This window comes from Spea bombifrons, chromosome 4 (assembly GCF_027358695.1).
Source record: "Spea bombifrons isolate aSpeBom1 chromosome 4, aSpeBom1.2.pri, whole genome shotgun sequence".
Classification (NCBI taxonomy): Eukaryota; Metazoa; Chordata; class Amphibia; order Anura; family Pelobatidae; genus Spea; species Spea bombifrons.
The window spans coordinates 51,379,268-51,395,381 of record NC_071090.1 but is presented as its reverse complement, the minus strand read 5'-3'; the positions used below and the strand labels follow the sequence as shown (position 1 = coordinate 51,395,381).

General features: G+C 37.7%; 1 protein-coding gene across 2 annotated transcripts in view; it reads left to right on the top strand.

The window, feature by feature from the left end:
- Positions 1-10,763, top strand: part of CNTN1 (contactin 1) — a 68,730-nt gene extending 57,967 nt beyond the window's left edge. For both annotated transcript variants that reach the window (XM_053463094.1, XM_053463093.1), the window contains 10 exons: positions 571-691; positions 895-1,053; positions 1,963-2,112; positions 2,610-2,680; positions 4,048-4,282; positions 5,068-5,171; positions 5,782-5,968; positions 6,504-6,616; positions 7,340-7,496; positions 9,982-10,763. In XM_053463094.1, coding sequence (XP_053319069.1) covers positions 571-691; positions 895-1,053; positions 1,963-2,112; positions 2,610-2,680; positions 4,048-4,282; positions 5,068-5,171; positions 5,782-5,968; positions 6,504-6,616; positions 7,340-7,496; positions 9,982-10,061 — 1,377 coding nt within the window. In that variant the 3' untranslated portion in view covers positions 10,062-10,763. The remainder of the gene's footprint in view (positions 1-570; positions 692-894; positions 1,054-1,962; positions 2,113-2,609; positions 2,681-4,047; positions 4,283-5,067; positions 5,172-5,781; positions 5,969-6,503; positions 6,617-7,339; positions 7,497-9,981) is intronic.
- The last annotated feature ends 5,351 nt before the right edge of the window (positions 10,764-16,114 follow it).

Sequence of the window (16,114 nt, the reverse complement as noted above, 5' to 3'; positions counted from 1 at the left end):
CAAACCTTTTAAAAAAAAAAAAAAAAAGATGTATTAACGAGAAGTATCCAGTTACAAATTGTATACTTGACAAATCCTCCTGAAGGGGATAAGTAAGTATGGCTGGATTGCTTCAAACTATTGCACTTTTATCTGTTGTATAATAATTACACCCTTGCTACATTTGGGTTGCAAACTTGGTCTTCATAACCACTTGTTCCTGTTTGTGTCAAATTGTAGTGTCATATAAACGACTTGTAGGTTGTGGTCATGCTTTGTATGTCCTAATATTGCGTGAAGGACGCACATTGGAGATGATTCATACGTCAGAACAGATGATGACTTACTTATGAATCAGAATGCTTTTCGTTTATGTAAAAGCACCAGTAGACGGTATGATTATGACACCCTGTGATTAATTGGTAAAAGGTTTACTTACACTAATAATCGTAGGGGGTCATAATCAGTGAATCAGAATACCCATTATTAACAGCAAAATTATTATTATGTATATTCATAAGGATAACTCATTTGCTACAGTTAACTACTTTATTCTGCTTTTTTTTTAAATATAAGAATATTTTTTTGCAGATTGAAGGTGGGAGTGAACTTATAATTAAAAATACCCAACTGAAGCATGCCGGAAGATATATGTGCACCGCGCAAACTATTGTAGACAATTCTTCAGCTTCAGCTGATCTTGTTGTCAGAGGTGAGAATTTCCTCATAAATAATCTATCAAACACTAAAGTGTGTGCTTGTATATTTATTCATATGTATTATATATATATATATATATATATATATATATATATATATATAAAAACTTTCATCAACTTTATTGTGCTGCTTACTGTATAAAATAAATATATATTTCTGGATAGTGCTGGACTGTTTTCTTTTCCATTTGTTCAGGTCCACCCGGTCCTCCTGGTGGTGTCAGAACAGAAGAAGTACGTGATACTTCTTTGAAACTTTTGTGGAGTAGTGGAACAGACAATCACCAACCAATTTCCAAGTACACTATTCAATATAAAAACAGTTTGTCCGAGGACTGGAAGGATGCAAAGACAGGTATATTATAAGCCACCCCCACTGTATTATTATTATTATTATTATTAATGGTTGATATCTTAGTAAAGCCCTGTGAACTGGCTACTGCTATATTGAGCCGTCATCTGGCAGCTGCAGCAGGACATGATACTTTCATATATGCTGGACTTTGCTGAGTTTTTAGCTTTTAAAAACTAAAATGAAATTGAGCCAATTTGGGTGTTAATAGAGGCTAATTAATATATAGCAAAATATTGTTAATCGTAGATAGCTAAGATGCGATCTCATTGTCTGTGTTGTCCCAAATGAAAACATTAAGAACCTATTATCGTTACAAGTATTTTTAAAATAAATATTGTTAGGAGTATCAACCAATGTCAGCAGCTAATGACATCTTAAATACAAAAATGTCTAACCTATGTAAACATGTGCCACCCAGGTAAATCCATTCTATAATTCCTATACTGTATAATCAAAAGTGGGATTTAGCTGATGTGGAATGATTTTATAACTGAAGCTCTTATAAGTAGAAAAACGACTAATGTGTTTTGTGTATGCATTTGATTTATGTTGTTTTTAATCAATAACATGTCTTTCTTTGCAATACAGTTAGATGTTTAGATTGTCCATATTGCTTCTCATTATCAGATTGTAGTTGATTGTAGTTTTTATTCATTTAAGATTGTCTGGAATACAAATAAATAGTTCATTTTTCAGATAGTCTACATCCAAGCTAGGTGGGGGTGTGTATGCAGTGTCTTTTTATGTGCCTGTCAAGGGACTGACATTTGGCAGATAAACAGAATAAATAGGAATGGGACAAAAGCATAATGCTCATGGTGGACAGTGGGACATTTGCATACGGTAGATGTATCTGCAGCACACCACAGACCAAGAATATAATTCATTTGTTTTTCCTTACATTTCTAGAAATTCCAACCATTGAAGGAAATATGGAATCAGCAAAGGTTATAGATTTACTCCCTTGGATGGACTATGAGTTTCGAGTTATAGCCACAAATACATTAGGAATGGGAGAACCTAGTCTACCGTCACCCCAAATTAGAACTGATGGATCTGGTAAGCACCATTTATACATCATTTGCTAAGATTTTATCGCAAATGTACTTTTTAAGAAAAATAATACATAAAATTATACAATCTTATAGTTACTATGACCACATACTATGCAAAATTGAATCAGATCATTCTAGGAAACGCAAATTTTAGCGTCAAGGACAGGGAAGTTGGATACCACTAGGTTATTTATGGACAGTGTGCTGATTGGACACATGAATGTGTATTGTACTGCGTCCCATTCATGATGTCGTCTTACACTGAAACAAGCGAAGCACAAACTTCCATATTTTAAGATGTTATGTTATGAATACACAATATTATATATATATATAACAACCTCAATGTAGAAAAAGCATGTCCTATTTGTGTATCAGTTAATCTAGCATGCCTTAAAACAATTATTTTGTCAGTAAATGGGCCTCTTGACTTGTAAACCTAATACCTTTATATAGGCGTGGAATATTTACTTCTCATCTCCTGCTTATTTCTTGCACCAGTTCCTATAGTTGCGCCTTCTGATGTTGGAGGTGGAGGTGGAAGCAATCGGGAGTTAACAGTGACATGGGTGGTAAGTAGACTTGGGCGCCGGCCAACTCTTCGTGTTCGTCTTCGTCTTTGTGGGGAGAAAAATGTTCATATTCCACAAATATTCGCCTGTTTCTGTGTTCAGTTCGGGCGAATATTCATGTACATTTTTTCATTTGCATGTTTTTTTTTTCTTCGTTTTTTGTAGAAGGGGCTAATACGGGTTAACGCGGTACGCACTACGCAGCAGCTTTGGCGCCAGGATTTTAAAGGTCGTACGAGCAACTCTATTTGTCGCCGGCAGGGGCCTCCTCTGGTTGATGCCAGAGGAGGCCCTTGCAGGCGACCAATAGAGTCGCTCACACGGCCCTTTAACTCCTGACGGCAAACCTACGGATTTCCACTCCTGTTAACCAGTTAACCCCTGCGATGCTGCCTAGATAAGGTAGGCTAGATCGGGAAGGGACCAGGGAGATTAGTAAACGAAAACGAAGACGAACACGAAGATTCTTCGTGTTGTGTGTCTTCGTATACATTTTGCCGCCGCCATGTTCGTATATTCGGTATTCGGGCTGAACAATGAAAACCCACCCTTCGTGTTCATTTTCATGTTTGTCCGAATACGAATGCACAAGTCTATTGGTAAGTCTATGTTTATATACACCATCCATTGATGTTTTGGCCCAATATGCCTGGCCATTCTGTGTAATAGTACATAATTATGTAAAATCATGTTATATTTTATATGCATACCTGGGAATGTCTGGGCTCTGGCAACCCGGAGCCTACCCTTGCGGGACACAGCCAGGACTGCCCAGTGACCTCAGTTGGTCGGTCCCGCTGACATGGGGCATTCCCACTGATATCAGTGGACGATCCCGCTGACCCCGGTTGCCGTTCCAGTTGGTGTCAGTGGGCGCTACCACTGACATTGTGGTAAACACCCCCATTTAAATGGGAAAGTGATGCAATTGATTAAAGTCAGATTTACAAAAAAATTCCCATAAGATGTGTGCCTGAAGATGTGAAACATAAGGGGAACTTACACCAATCAGCCATAACATTATGACCACCTGCCTAATATTCTGTAGGTCCCCCTTTTGCCGCCAAAACAGCCCTGACCCGTGGAGGCATGGACTCCACTAGATCTCTGAAGGTGTGCTTTGGTATCTGGCACCAAGAGGTTAGCAGCAGATCCTTTGAGTCCTGTTAGTTGTGAGTTGGGGCCTCCATGGATGCATCCTGGTGCCAAGTTGATTATAATTACAAATTATAATTTGTTGAAACAAAGGATATACAGGAAAAGTAAAAAACTCACTGGAGCATAGAAGGGCTTTTTATTTGCTTAATGGAAATAGATAAAGTGCATTTCGCATACTATTATATTAAATTTGAATGTTTTATTTTCAGCCTTTGTCTCAGGAGTATAATTACGGTGATGGCTTTGGGTACATAGTTGCTTTTAAATCTTTCAATGACCGAGAGTGGAGAAAAGTGATTGTTCAAGACATTCAAAGTGGCCGATACGTGCATAAGGATGACACGATTACGCCTGCAACACAGTTCCAAGTAAAGGTGAAGGCCTTCAACAGCAAAGGAGAAGGGCCATATAGCAGCACAGCCAATATATATTCAGCAGATGATGGTAAGTGTAGCAGTTTCCTGGAGTGCTTTCATTATGTTTGTAACACAAAAGACTCAGAGGCTCTATTTAAGCTATCCTGAATCTAACACAAGATCAAAGATCAGGAAAAATGGGCAGACTACGTGGGTCGAATGGTTCTTATCAAACTTCAAGTTCTGTTTCAATATGAGAGGAAACTCAAAAAATGCCACCAATTTAAATATACACTATACAAGGCCAGACAAACTCTTTCCTCAGCAGAAGCTCAGTGGGGTTGGTTCTTCATAATTCATTATCCTTTTACACTCGCCTGCCAGCTCCTCTTTTAGAAACTCAACAAGTCTCAAAGATTGATATGAACATAGATAACTTGGATAACATAATGTATGCATGATAATCTAGTTGGGATTAGTCTTTCTTCATGATTTTATGTGGCAAGTTATGCGCATTGGGGCTTTTTTCATCTTATTTTACTCAAGCCAGAGTAAGTCTTGTGGTAGTCCTTAAGCAGAGCCAAAGCTCAAGGTCAGTTGGACGACTCAATGGTAACCATCTTGTACAATGACTGACTGTACAAAGGTCTACATGTGAAATGTTTATATAAGAGATATTCTCAGTCCTACACTTGCTTAAGTATATAAACTCTTGTGTGTTCATAGGCTGCAACAACCTTTAGGAGTCTCAAGGCACAGACTTGGGTTATGGCCACATATGTGTGACCCCTGTAGATATTCTCTTTTACTGTAAATGTACCTGTGTGCATGATGTCACACTGTCTAAAAACCTTTTATTTTAATCTTTCCTAGTGCCAACAGATGCTCCTTCAGGAGTCTCAGTCTCTTTGCTTTCAGCTTCTGAAGTATCGGTTACTTGGCACCCAGTTTATGTGCAGTCTGTTGAGGGTTATCAGGTGAGTATAACACATCTAACAATTTTTTTCTAGTTACTTATAAGTAATATATAAGTAATTAATGTAAACATTATGATGTATACAATATCTTAAAATAAATCTGTATTGTTTGCTGGCTTTGCTATCCCTATAAATTACTGTAATGCAAAAACCCATACACCAACCTGTGTCACCAGGATTTTACCCATGCTGTCACTATTGTATAGAATGCAATACCTTGACCTGTCAGATTCCCCCATAATTATTTTAATATTAAATACTCACCTGCTCAGAGAGTCATACATTTTACACTCTTAATACCCCACATGCTGCATACTGGAAAGAAACCTTCTGTTCCCTCCACCTTTGATATCTCCATGCCACTGACTACCGCATGTGACCTTCACTATAATCAAACCGCCCTCTCCTAAACAAGAGTAGGCCCCTCTTCTCATTCTCTACCAGTGTGTCTTAATGTGTGTTAATGTTATTTTCAGTTTTGTATATCATAAATATTCTTTATGCAATATGTACTATTAATAAGGCAAATCTGATGCTCATTGAGAAACCGGTAGAGGCTAAAAAAGCTCTTATCTGCTGTCAAATTCTGTAATTCGCTGTTTCTCTACAGGTTCTTTACTGGCGAATTCAAGACAACAAAGCAGCTGCACATCGGGTCCAAGTTAAGGCATCAGAGTATACAGTCAGACTTGAGGGCTTATTGCCTGATACAGCCTACAACCTGGAAGTCAGTGCATTTAATAGTGCAGGATATGGACCTCCAAGTGACACGCATAGGTTCACAACAAGAAAAGCACGTAAGTGGAGATCAGAAGACTGAACCATTTATAAGCTGTTAGCACTAATAAATCATTATCAAATCTTGATGCTTTATTAATTTGAATTGTGAGTTGTGGGGTTAAAACTTTGGGTCACATGGAATGTTAATATTACACCCTCTGTCACTAAAAAGACAAGATACTAATTTGTTAAAAGGACAGTCAGTGTTCAGCTTCCGCCCACTTAATCGGCTGCTGCTGCTCACATTCATTTCAGTGGCAGCTTATCTTCTATTTACTTTACTAGGATTGCTACTGTGCATGTTATAGAAGCATACTTAACTATACCCTGGGCTTTAAGAAAGGCAGCCAAAGGGAGGAGAAAAAAGTAGACTGGGGTTTAATTTTCTAACTCAAAATTGACTACAATGTATTTTACATGAAAATAAGACTTGAGTATACCACCAATTCTAAATGTAATTTAGTAAAAGGGAAAACAGTGTCACAAATTATAAACTAAAAAATGACCATTTCCTAAATGTTTATCCTTTTTGTGTCTATGTATTCCATTCAGCTCCAAGTCAGGTTCCGACAATTACCAGTGTGGTGAGATCTGGCTCACATTATATTATTTCTTGGGGTCATGTGAGTTCTTTATCCAATGAATCACCTGTTACAGGCTACAAAGTAAGTACCTTTTAAGGCGCAAAGTATTTCCCAGAATGAGTTTCCATACAATGAAACATACCCAAGCACAAAAATCCACATCACTTCAAATATATCCTCTCTTTTTACACTGTCTTCATAACTCCCCAACTACCACAAACTTGGCTTTGGGGTTTATTCACTAAAGAAGGAATTGGCAAAAGAGGGAAATAGCAGGTTCATTCCACTGACTTCACTTTACAACATGAAGGACAACCCAAAGAATACTTTGGATAACCCTGTATAAAACATATTTAAATTTGTGAGATTCTTTCAAAGTCACTGATTTTACAGATACATTTGCCAGGGATACCCCCTTTATAATGCATAGCGAATTCAGTAAACCACAACTGTCCTGAAAAATGTGCTCCCCAACTCTTACATTAGTGAATATACCCACAAATGTATGTTTTAATCCAGATGTTAAAATATTTTGCCTTAGCCAAAACATTATTGCAGAATTTGTTGGAGTCATCCTCTTCTGACTGCCATTTCCATCCTTGCCTAATTTTGCAATTGGTTGAAAAGGTCGAACTGAAACAGTGTTAGGTGCACTAAAGCATATGTAATACAATTATGAACATGTTTTTCCATATCTGCCAAATTGTGTAAGTAGTATCATTTTAATTTAGGATTATTAAACCCATACATCATGTACCAGATTTCGAAAAGAACCATGCATATAATACATCTCCAATCTCTAAGGTTCTTTACAGGCCAGACGGACAAATAGAAGGTAAATTATATTCAACCGGAAACCATTATGTACAAGTGCCTGCCCCAAAAGATGGAGAATACATTGTTGAGGTTCGAGCAAGCAGTGAAGGAGGAGATGGAGCAGTTGCTTTTATAAAGCTGTCTAGTAAGTGATTTAGTTGTAATTTGCATGTAAATGCTAGTAATTGTTTGAATCTAGGAAACAGTGTACATATATAGGATATAATGCCAGAAAAAATGTAGCAAGTTGTGGGAAAAAAAAATCCAAAAACAGTGGAGATCATGGAAAAAATGACTCCAGTATGCATTTAACAAGAAAACTGGCCTGGAGTGCTCCCTTAGACTGCTTGTTTAGATAGAATGCTCAATCTATTAATTTCACTTTGTTGAATGTATTTGTAATCATAGTGTTACAGTTGATGTACAAATGTGTCTGGCCAAAGACGCTTTGTAATGTAAGGTGGACAGCCCTGGCTACACAAATCTGTTCCTTACATCCTCTGTGTTTTTGTGTTAAGCACGTATGCCATGTTCACAGTTATGGTTTAGTAGAGCAGCACTATGTCCGCTTCTGTAATATTAAAACCAAGTCATAAATAGTTATAGAGGAACAGTGTAGGTTGTCTTTTTTTGTATTATTACATTGTGATATTGTGAAACCTGGCTACAAAAGTACGCCTGGCTGCACTCCAACCTTAATGAGCACTCTGTGCATTTTGTAACTCTGACCCTATGCATGTGCTTTACAGCTTACTGATCTATATTTAGACACCCAGAACATTGGAAAACTATGCTTGTCCAAAGTGGCCGTGTATTGAAAACCACACTCTGAATTAGATTTCTACATTTGTCTCAATAGTAAAAACAACCCTCATACACATGGGAGGACACACTCAACAGTATATACTTGGCTTATTCTGTTGATGTTTATTAATTTAGGTAGCTTTTATTAAAATCTCTATTTTACTAATTAGATAACAATAACTCACTTCTAACTGTATTAAATGTGACTGAACCACACAATTTTAGCAGATACTCAGGGCTGGTGCAAGGATTTTTGCCACCTTAGGCAAAATCAAATTTTGCCGCCACTTGGCCGCACTGGTTTTTGTCCTGACATACCCCGTCTCCTTTAATGATTGTTACTTTAGCATCTTTTTATGCGCTTATTATCATTCTGATAAATATCCCATCATAACACAGAGGAATGTCACATAATGCAGAGGGACCTCATATTATAACGTAGAGGAATTTAACATCATAAAAGAGAGGTATGACATCATAACACAGAAAAATACCACATTATAATGCAAATATCACATCATAATGCAGACGAATATGGCACCATTACGCAGTGGGATATGACCTCATAACGCAGAAAGATATCATATTATCACACAGAGGAATGTCACCTCATAGCGCAGACAAACATCATATAAAGTAGAGATAAATCACTTTGTAACACAGGGAGATCTCACATCATAACCTAGGAACTTGTGGGCTCCAGCTACCCGGACCCTGCCCTTGCGGGATGCCCACTGACATCAGTCAGTAGCCATTTTCCCAGAGGAAAATGGGCAGGGAGTGGGGTGTGTCAAGACCTCGCTTCTACAACCCTGAGGATTTGGGTTGCTGAAGCAGAAAAGTGAAGCTTCTCCTGGAGTTCTCTGGGCCAAATATGGAGAGTTCCAAGGTATGATCATAACACTGAGGAATATCACATTATAAAGTGGAGATATGGCATCATAATGCAGAGAGACATTATATTATAACGCAGAGAGATATCACTTCATGACGCAGAGAGACATATAGTTATAACGCAAAGAGATGTCACATCATAATGCAGAGAAAAATCACATTATAACGCAGAAATACTTCATATTATAACATCGAGGTAAATCACTTTGTAATGCAGAGAGGTATCACATCATAATGCAGAAAAACAAGGTTGTATCTATTTTAATAAATAAAACACACAATGAGAATAGCTAAAACGTCCCTATAATTTAATGCAAACAGAAATGAGATGCAAAGCAAGGCCGATAAAGACATGGGTATTGTATGGAGGAACTTGAGTGGCCTGCACAGAGCCCTGACCTTAACCTCATTCAACACCTTTGGAATGAAATGGAACAACGATTGCAAGCAAGGCCTTCTCATCCAATATCAGCGCCTGACCTCACAAGTGCTCTTTAGGCTGAATGGGCACACATTCCCACATACTCCAAAATCTTGTGGAACGCCTTTCTTGAAGAGTGCAGGCTGTTATAGCCACAAAGGGGGTTGGCACCTATATGATAATGCCCATGGTTTTGGAATGGGATGTCCAACAAGTTCATAAAAGTCTGATGGTCAGGTGTCCACATACTTTGGGTCAGTGTTCATAGCATTGGTGCAAGTGATGGACAATTGCTTAACATTTTTAACAGCTTGAAATATTATTGACAAATGAGCAAAATTAAACAAGGAAAGGAGTACTTTTGAATAACGTTAGTTAAGTAATGCCTAAACAATAATGTACATGTGTGTATAATAGCTTTCAGAAGAGAAAAATATTCACAGGGCATATTTATTGTGTAATGGCTGATAAAATGCAAAGGAGAATAATTGTGCTTTTAATTTACTTTTAGGTAACGCAACAGGGATGTTCCCCAGTATTCTCGGGGTGCTGCTACCAGTCCTAAGCCTCCTGATGTACATGGAATTCTGAATGTAATCTCTCGTGTCTTGAGTGCATTTGCACGACTTTCACTGCTGCGAAGGCTATGATCAGTTTCTGACTACCACGATACCATCAAACGCCAAAAAGAAAAAAATATATAACTGTATACATAAACATTACCCTACACATTTATTAAGAACTTACGAAGAGGACAAAGGCATTGGGAAACTCCTCTGATGAGCAAATTGTTTTCAATCATAGTTAATAATTTTGAACTTGTTCCAATATGCCTTATGAAATGCAAAGCCAATGTGTGACAGTTGCATGATGAAACTGGGCAAGTCACAGTGTTAAACATTTTAATAACTTACACTGTACAGTAAAAGTAGAGTCACCAGCATTGGTGATTATACTTCAATGAAACATTGTGGAATATATTAGAGATACCAATGTTGTACAACATCTGTCTGTACCATCTGTTTTGTGTGCCGCATATTTTTAATGACCCCGTCATTAGCGAGTTTCAGACATGCAGTCCCATCAAAAACATTGCATTATGGAGAATTGGTCTACAATAATGTAAGACAACATGGTTGAATCTAGAATTTTACATTTTAAGTTTAAAATGAAAACCAGAGGCCAAACGGTTTCCGCAGCACTAATGGCTACATATTTGAAAATATGTTTAAAGTTTGCACATTAGGCAATACACTATATCATTATGTAAAGGTGCAATAGATAGCCCACAAATGAATGTAAAGAAAACATTATTAAACACAAATATTCAGCTTGCAGCATATTCTAAAATGTTTGAGTTACTTACTTGAGCTACTGCTACTACCATTTTAGATTTTAGTTATCTATCTAGGCTGAAAACTATAGATTAGCAGTATCTTGCTAGCTTTTTTGAAGTTCAAATTTAAATTAAGATTGCTGAAATAAATGAAGGATTCATTCCTATTTTTAAACTATTTGCTACATTGTCTTCTTATCAGAACATTCCCAAACTTCATACCGCGTGTTCTGTATCTGACAATGGCTTCAACAATAGGATTTTACTTTATTGCTGATTTTTAGGTGTATGCTTGGACATAATGGAACTATATTTCTTTTTTTTTTGATTATTTGTCACCGTAAGACTCACAAACAAACGCTTTCAATGAAGTATGGTTTGGTAAATGTTACTGTTGTCGTTGTACCAGAATTGTTGTGTATCAGTTGATGTGGAGACACTTGTCCAGTTGTGGTTTAGTAGCAGAAGTTGTGTTAAATAATACAGTGAGAAAAAAATGGCGAATGACGATGAAACCAACATTCTGAATTGCCGTGGTATGGACACATCCGAAAATAATGAATGTGTTTGTTCTGACTTTGTCTATATCTATTTTGTTTTTGGACTGTTCAGCCATGAGGTTTTTCTAGGTGTGCCACGATAATTTTTGTTTATGTGCGAATGGTCAACCCTCCACAGTGTTATTAAGCTGGATCCAGTGATAGTGGAATGGTCCTTTTCATTATTATTTTTTTTATTATTATTATTAGCACAACCTTGTTAGCTGATTGAGTATAGCTATAATATCTGTATAGATGCAATACCATAGAGGTCTTTATTAATATATTATGAAAAAAAAAGAAAAAAGCTCTCATTTTACTGTGTACCCTGGCTTTACTTTTTGTATTCTCTACATACAGAATAATGCTTAGACTGTGCGTTCAAAAAGAATATCAGTTGTAGCATTTTATTGATTTCAGATATTTATCAAAAGGATAGTATGTGCTGTGTGCTTCAACAAGTAACATTAAATATATCATTATATAGCACTATAGATTAACACAACACACTGACAAATATATATATATACATAAACCTACCCGCATAATATTATATATATTTAATATTATGTGCTCTGTGTACATTATCCCTCTGCAAGTTTATTCAACCTTTGTCACATAATTTCATTTGTGTACTGACTATTTCTTTTTTTAATATATATTTCTTCAAACATTTTTTATTTGCCAAAAAGCATGACGGCCTTTTCATTTAATAAAAAATATATTAAAAAAATGAAGCAAAACTTAACAATTTTTTGCTTGAATAGTACTTAGATACATCTAAAAGCACATCTATTTTCTGAGAAGAATGGAATAAAGAATACAAGCATGATTGTTGATCGATTTTACAACATAGAGTTTGACCTGCTATCTAAATTTGCAATTGAGATATTTAAAAACATTCTTTCAGTTTGAAAGCAAAGACTTTATTCTGGTTCATAGTAAGATCATTTTTGTATCTTTTTTTATTGCACATGTGGTAACATGAATTTTTAGTTTTTTTGCTACTTTGGATATTTGTTTCTATGTTGTTTTGTTTTCCTAAATAAAGTAGGCAGGGAATATATATATATGTCATTACTTTTAAGAGTGAATGTCAATTATCAGTATTACTCACAATGTAACTGCTGGCTTTTACCAATATGTTATATTTTGTTTTTTTAAACACCCAAATAAAAGGCGTTTGACAAACCTTTTTTTATATTTAGAAAAAAGTATTTGACAAAACATATTATTGATGGTCATGTTTAAATTGTCTTAAAACCTAACCAGGTAACCTTTCAACTAGGGCTGCAACAACTAATCGATAAAATCGATAATAATCGATAATGAAATTCGTTGGCAACGAATTTCATTATCGATTAGTTGAATCGATTATTATCGATTATAAAATGAGGGTTTTTTCAGAGCAAACGCTCTGAAAAATCCCCCTCATTATATAATCCGTTTAGTCTGACTCACCGTCTCACAGCAGCAGCTCCTACTTACTCCCCCTCCCTGTAATCACTGTGACAACTGGCTCCGCCCCTTCCTTCTCCAGGCCAGAACCACATGGCTGTGACACTCATCTAACTGTAAGTATATGTACATATATATATATATATATATATATATATATGTATATATATATTTATATATATATATATATGTGTATATATATATTTGGGCTACTGAAAGTTAGGGGAGGTGGGGGTTAATTTAGGGGCAGTTATGGTTAGTGGGGTGTTTAGGGTTAATTTAGGGGCAGTTATGTTAATAGGGTGTTTAGGGTTAATTTAGGAGCAGCTGTGGTTAATGGGGTGTTTGGGGTTGGCATGTTTTGGGTGGCATGTTTTTGAGGCAGTTGTGGTTAATGGTGTGTTTAGGGTTAATTTAGGGGATGCTGTGGTTGATGGGGTCTTTAGGGTTAATTTAGGGGATGCTGTGGTTAAGGGGGTGTTAAGGGTTAATTTAGGGGCAGTTATGGTTAATGGGGAGTTTAGGGTTAATTTAGGGGAATCTAAATCCTGGGGGCAGTGAAGTGACATATCTGGGGGTATAAGGCATATACAGTATATAAGGCATATGTGGGGAGGGCAGTGTGGCATGTCTGGGGAGGACGGAGTGGTGTATCAGGGTGTATAAGGCATATCTGGGGGTAGAGTGGCATATCTGGGGGTAGAGAAGTGGCATGTCTGGGAGGCAGGGTGGCATGTCTGGGGAGGATGGAGTGGGGTATCAGGGGATATAAGGCGTATCAGGCACAGTGGCAGATGTGGGAGGCAGCGTGGCATATGTGGGAGGCATTGTGGAGTGGCAGATGTGGGAGGCAGCGTGGAGTGGCATATGTGGGAGGCAGCGTGGAGTGGCAGATGTGGGAGGCAGCGTGGTGTGGTATATGTGGGAGGCAGCGTGGTGTGGTATATGTGGGAGGCAGCGTGGAGTGCTGTGGTAGGCAGCGTGGCATATGTGGGGGGGGGCAGCATGGCATGTCTGGGAGGCAGCGTAGCAAGCCTGGGCTCAAATGTGCATATATTGGGGGGCTGGTTCGGAAATAAAGACAAGAAATTTATTATCAAAGTTTTTTTATTCTGCTGTTTGTATTTAACATCATTTGTTTAGTAAATTATTTTAAATAAATGAAAAATTTACATTCATTTTTTTTATCCGATTAATCGATTAATCGAAAAAATAATCGGCCAACTAATCGATTATTAAAATAATCGTTAGTTGCAGCCCTACTTTCAACACAAGAGGACACGATAAATTCATGAACCATTCTAGAAAGATTACTAGGTGGCTTGGACACTGATTTGTGTTTTGGTTGTAGTTCATTTTTGCCCTCCTCTCTAGAGGTAGAAATGCATGGATTCTGTTCAGATGTTTTATAATAGGTATAAAACATTTCCAGTCCAGGCGGTTCCACTGTGGCGAACAGATCTTAACCCCAACAAACAAACACAAAAGTGAGAGTTGTCAGGAAAGTTGTAGTTTCTACCAGACATGTGCATTCATATTTGGGCAAACATGAAAATGAACAGGAAGGGTGCGTTTTCGTTCTTCAGCCCGAATACCGAAGAAAGAATATGGCGGCTGCAAATGCCAGTTGGTTGATGCTAGAAGAGGCCCCTGCAGGCAACCAATTGAGTCGCTTGCACGGACCTTTAACATCTGATGGCGGAACTTGGCCTGGGGAGACCATGGTCTCCCCGCTCCAAGAGTTAAAGGTCCGTATGAGTGACTCTTTTGGTCGTTCGTACAGACCTTTACATCTTGGAGAGGGGGGACCAGTGGTCTCCCCTGGCCGAGTTTCGGCAACAGGATTTTAAATTTGGACGAGCGACTCTATTGGTCGCCAGCAAGGGGCTCGTCTGCACTTCATTGGTTGATGGCAGAGGACGCCCTTGCCGGCGACCAATAAAGTCGCTCGTATGGAACTTTAACTCTTGGAGCAGGGAAACCATGGTCTTCTCAGGCCAAGTTCCGACGTCAGATGTTAAAGGTCCATAAGATCGATTTTATTGGTCGCTGGCAGGGGCCTCCTCTAGCATTAACCAATTGGTCTCCCCAGCCGAGTTTCAGCACCAGGATTTTAAAAGTCTGTATGAGCGACCAATGGAGTCGCTCGCACGGACCTTTAAAATCCTGGTGCCAAAGCTGCTGCATAGTGTGTACGGCCTTAACCTCGTATTAACCCCTTCTACAAAAATAAAAAAAAACGAAGAAAAAACACGAACACAAAGAATGTACATGAATATTCGGCCTGAACCGAACACAGGAACCGGCGAATATTCGTGGAATACGAAGATTTTTTGCCCACGAAGACGAACACGAAGACGGACACTAAGAGTTGGTCGACTCCCATGTCTAGTTTCTACTCCCTCACTTCACTATTCATTACAAAATCCCAACACTGACCAGCTTTTTCCTGCAAGACGGCTGAGCTGGTTCTGCATTATGCATAATGTATAATGTAATGCATTTAAGGTTTTAGAAAGACAGGAATACCTAAATGCTGAGTGGAACGGTATGGTTGCAAAATGGAGCTATTCAAAGGACACAATAAAAGTTACATTATGCCAAAGTATATAATTTGAACTGCTTACTCCTTTGCATAAAAGCTGTGTGGGAGTCCCTACTATAGAAAGATGATATCATATTTTTAAGTTTGTCATTAACACCTTTCTTATTCCTGAGTCAAGATCACTTTAAAATGTTTTACAAGCTTTAAAACGGACAACTGCAGAAATTAAACAATCTTGATTATTTCTCGTTTCATTACATAAAGGAGATGCAGCTCTTATCTGAATCATTCTAAGATAGATCTTGCTGTAGCAGCAATCTCTAACTGTATGAGAAGCTCAGTCTCTAACTGTATGAGAAGCTTTTTTTATCAACAAATTTATTCCCTGCCTGCTTTGGTTTTGCTGAATACAGGGTTTGCAGACTGTAATTGAAACTGCACACACACACACGTATTACAGGGATCTTGGACATAATCATTGCTTCTGTAAAAGAGGTACTGTGAAATGTAATCTCTTTAACACAGAAAGTCATGTCAAAAGACATTATATCTTAGCTTTAATAAACCCATCGCCTATAATAAAACATGCTTCAGTAGCTCTTAATAGAATTTCTACTTCACATAGATTTCACTCATTTAGACAGACCAAGACAAGTAGGAAGGTCGACACATTCTCTGTTTCTACTTGGATCATTTTAACAAGCAGCACATGAACTGTTAGCACTAGAAATTATTTACAACATGGAGATACTCTATAAAGCCATTA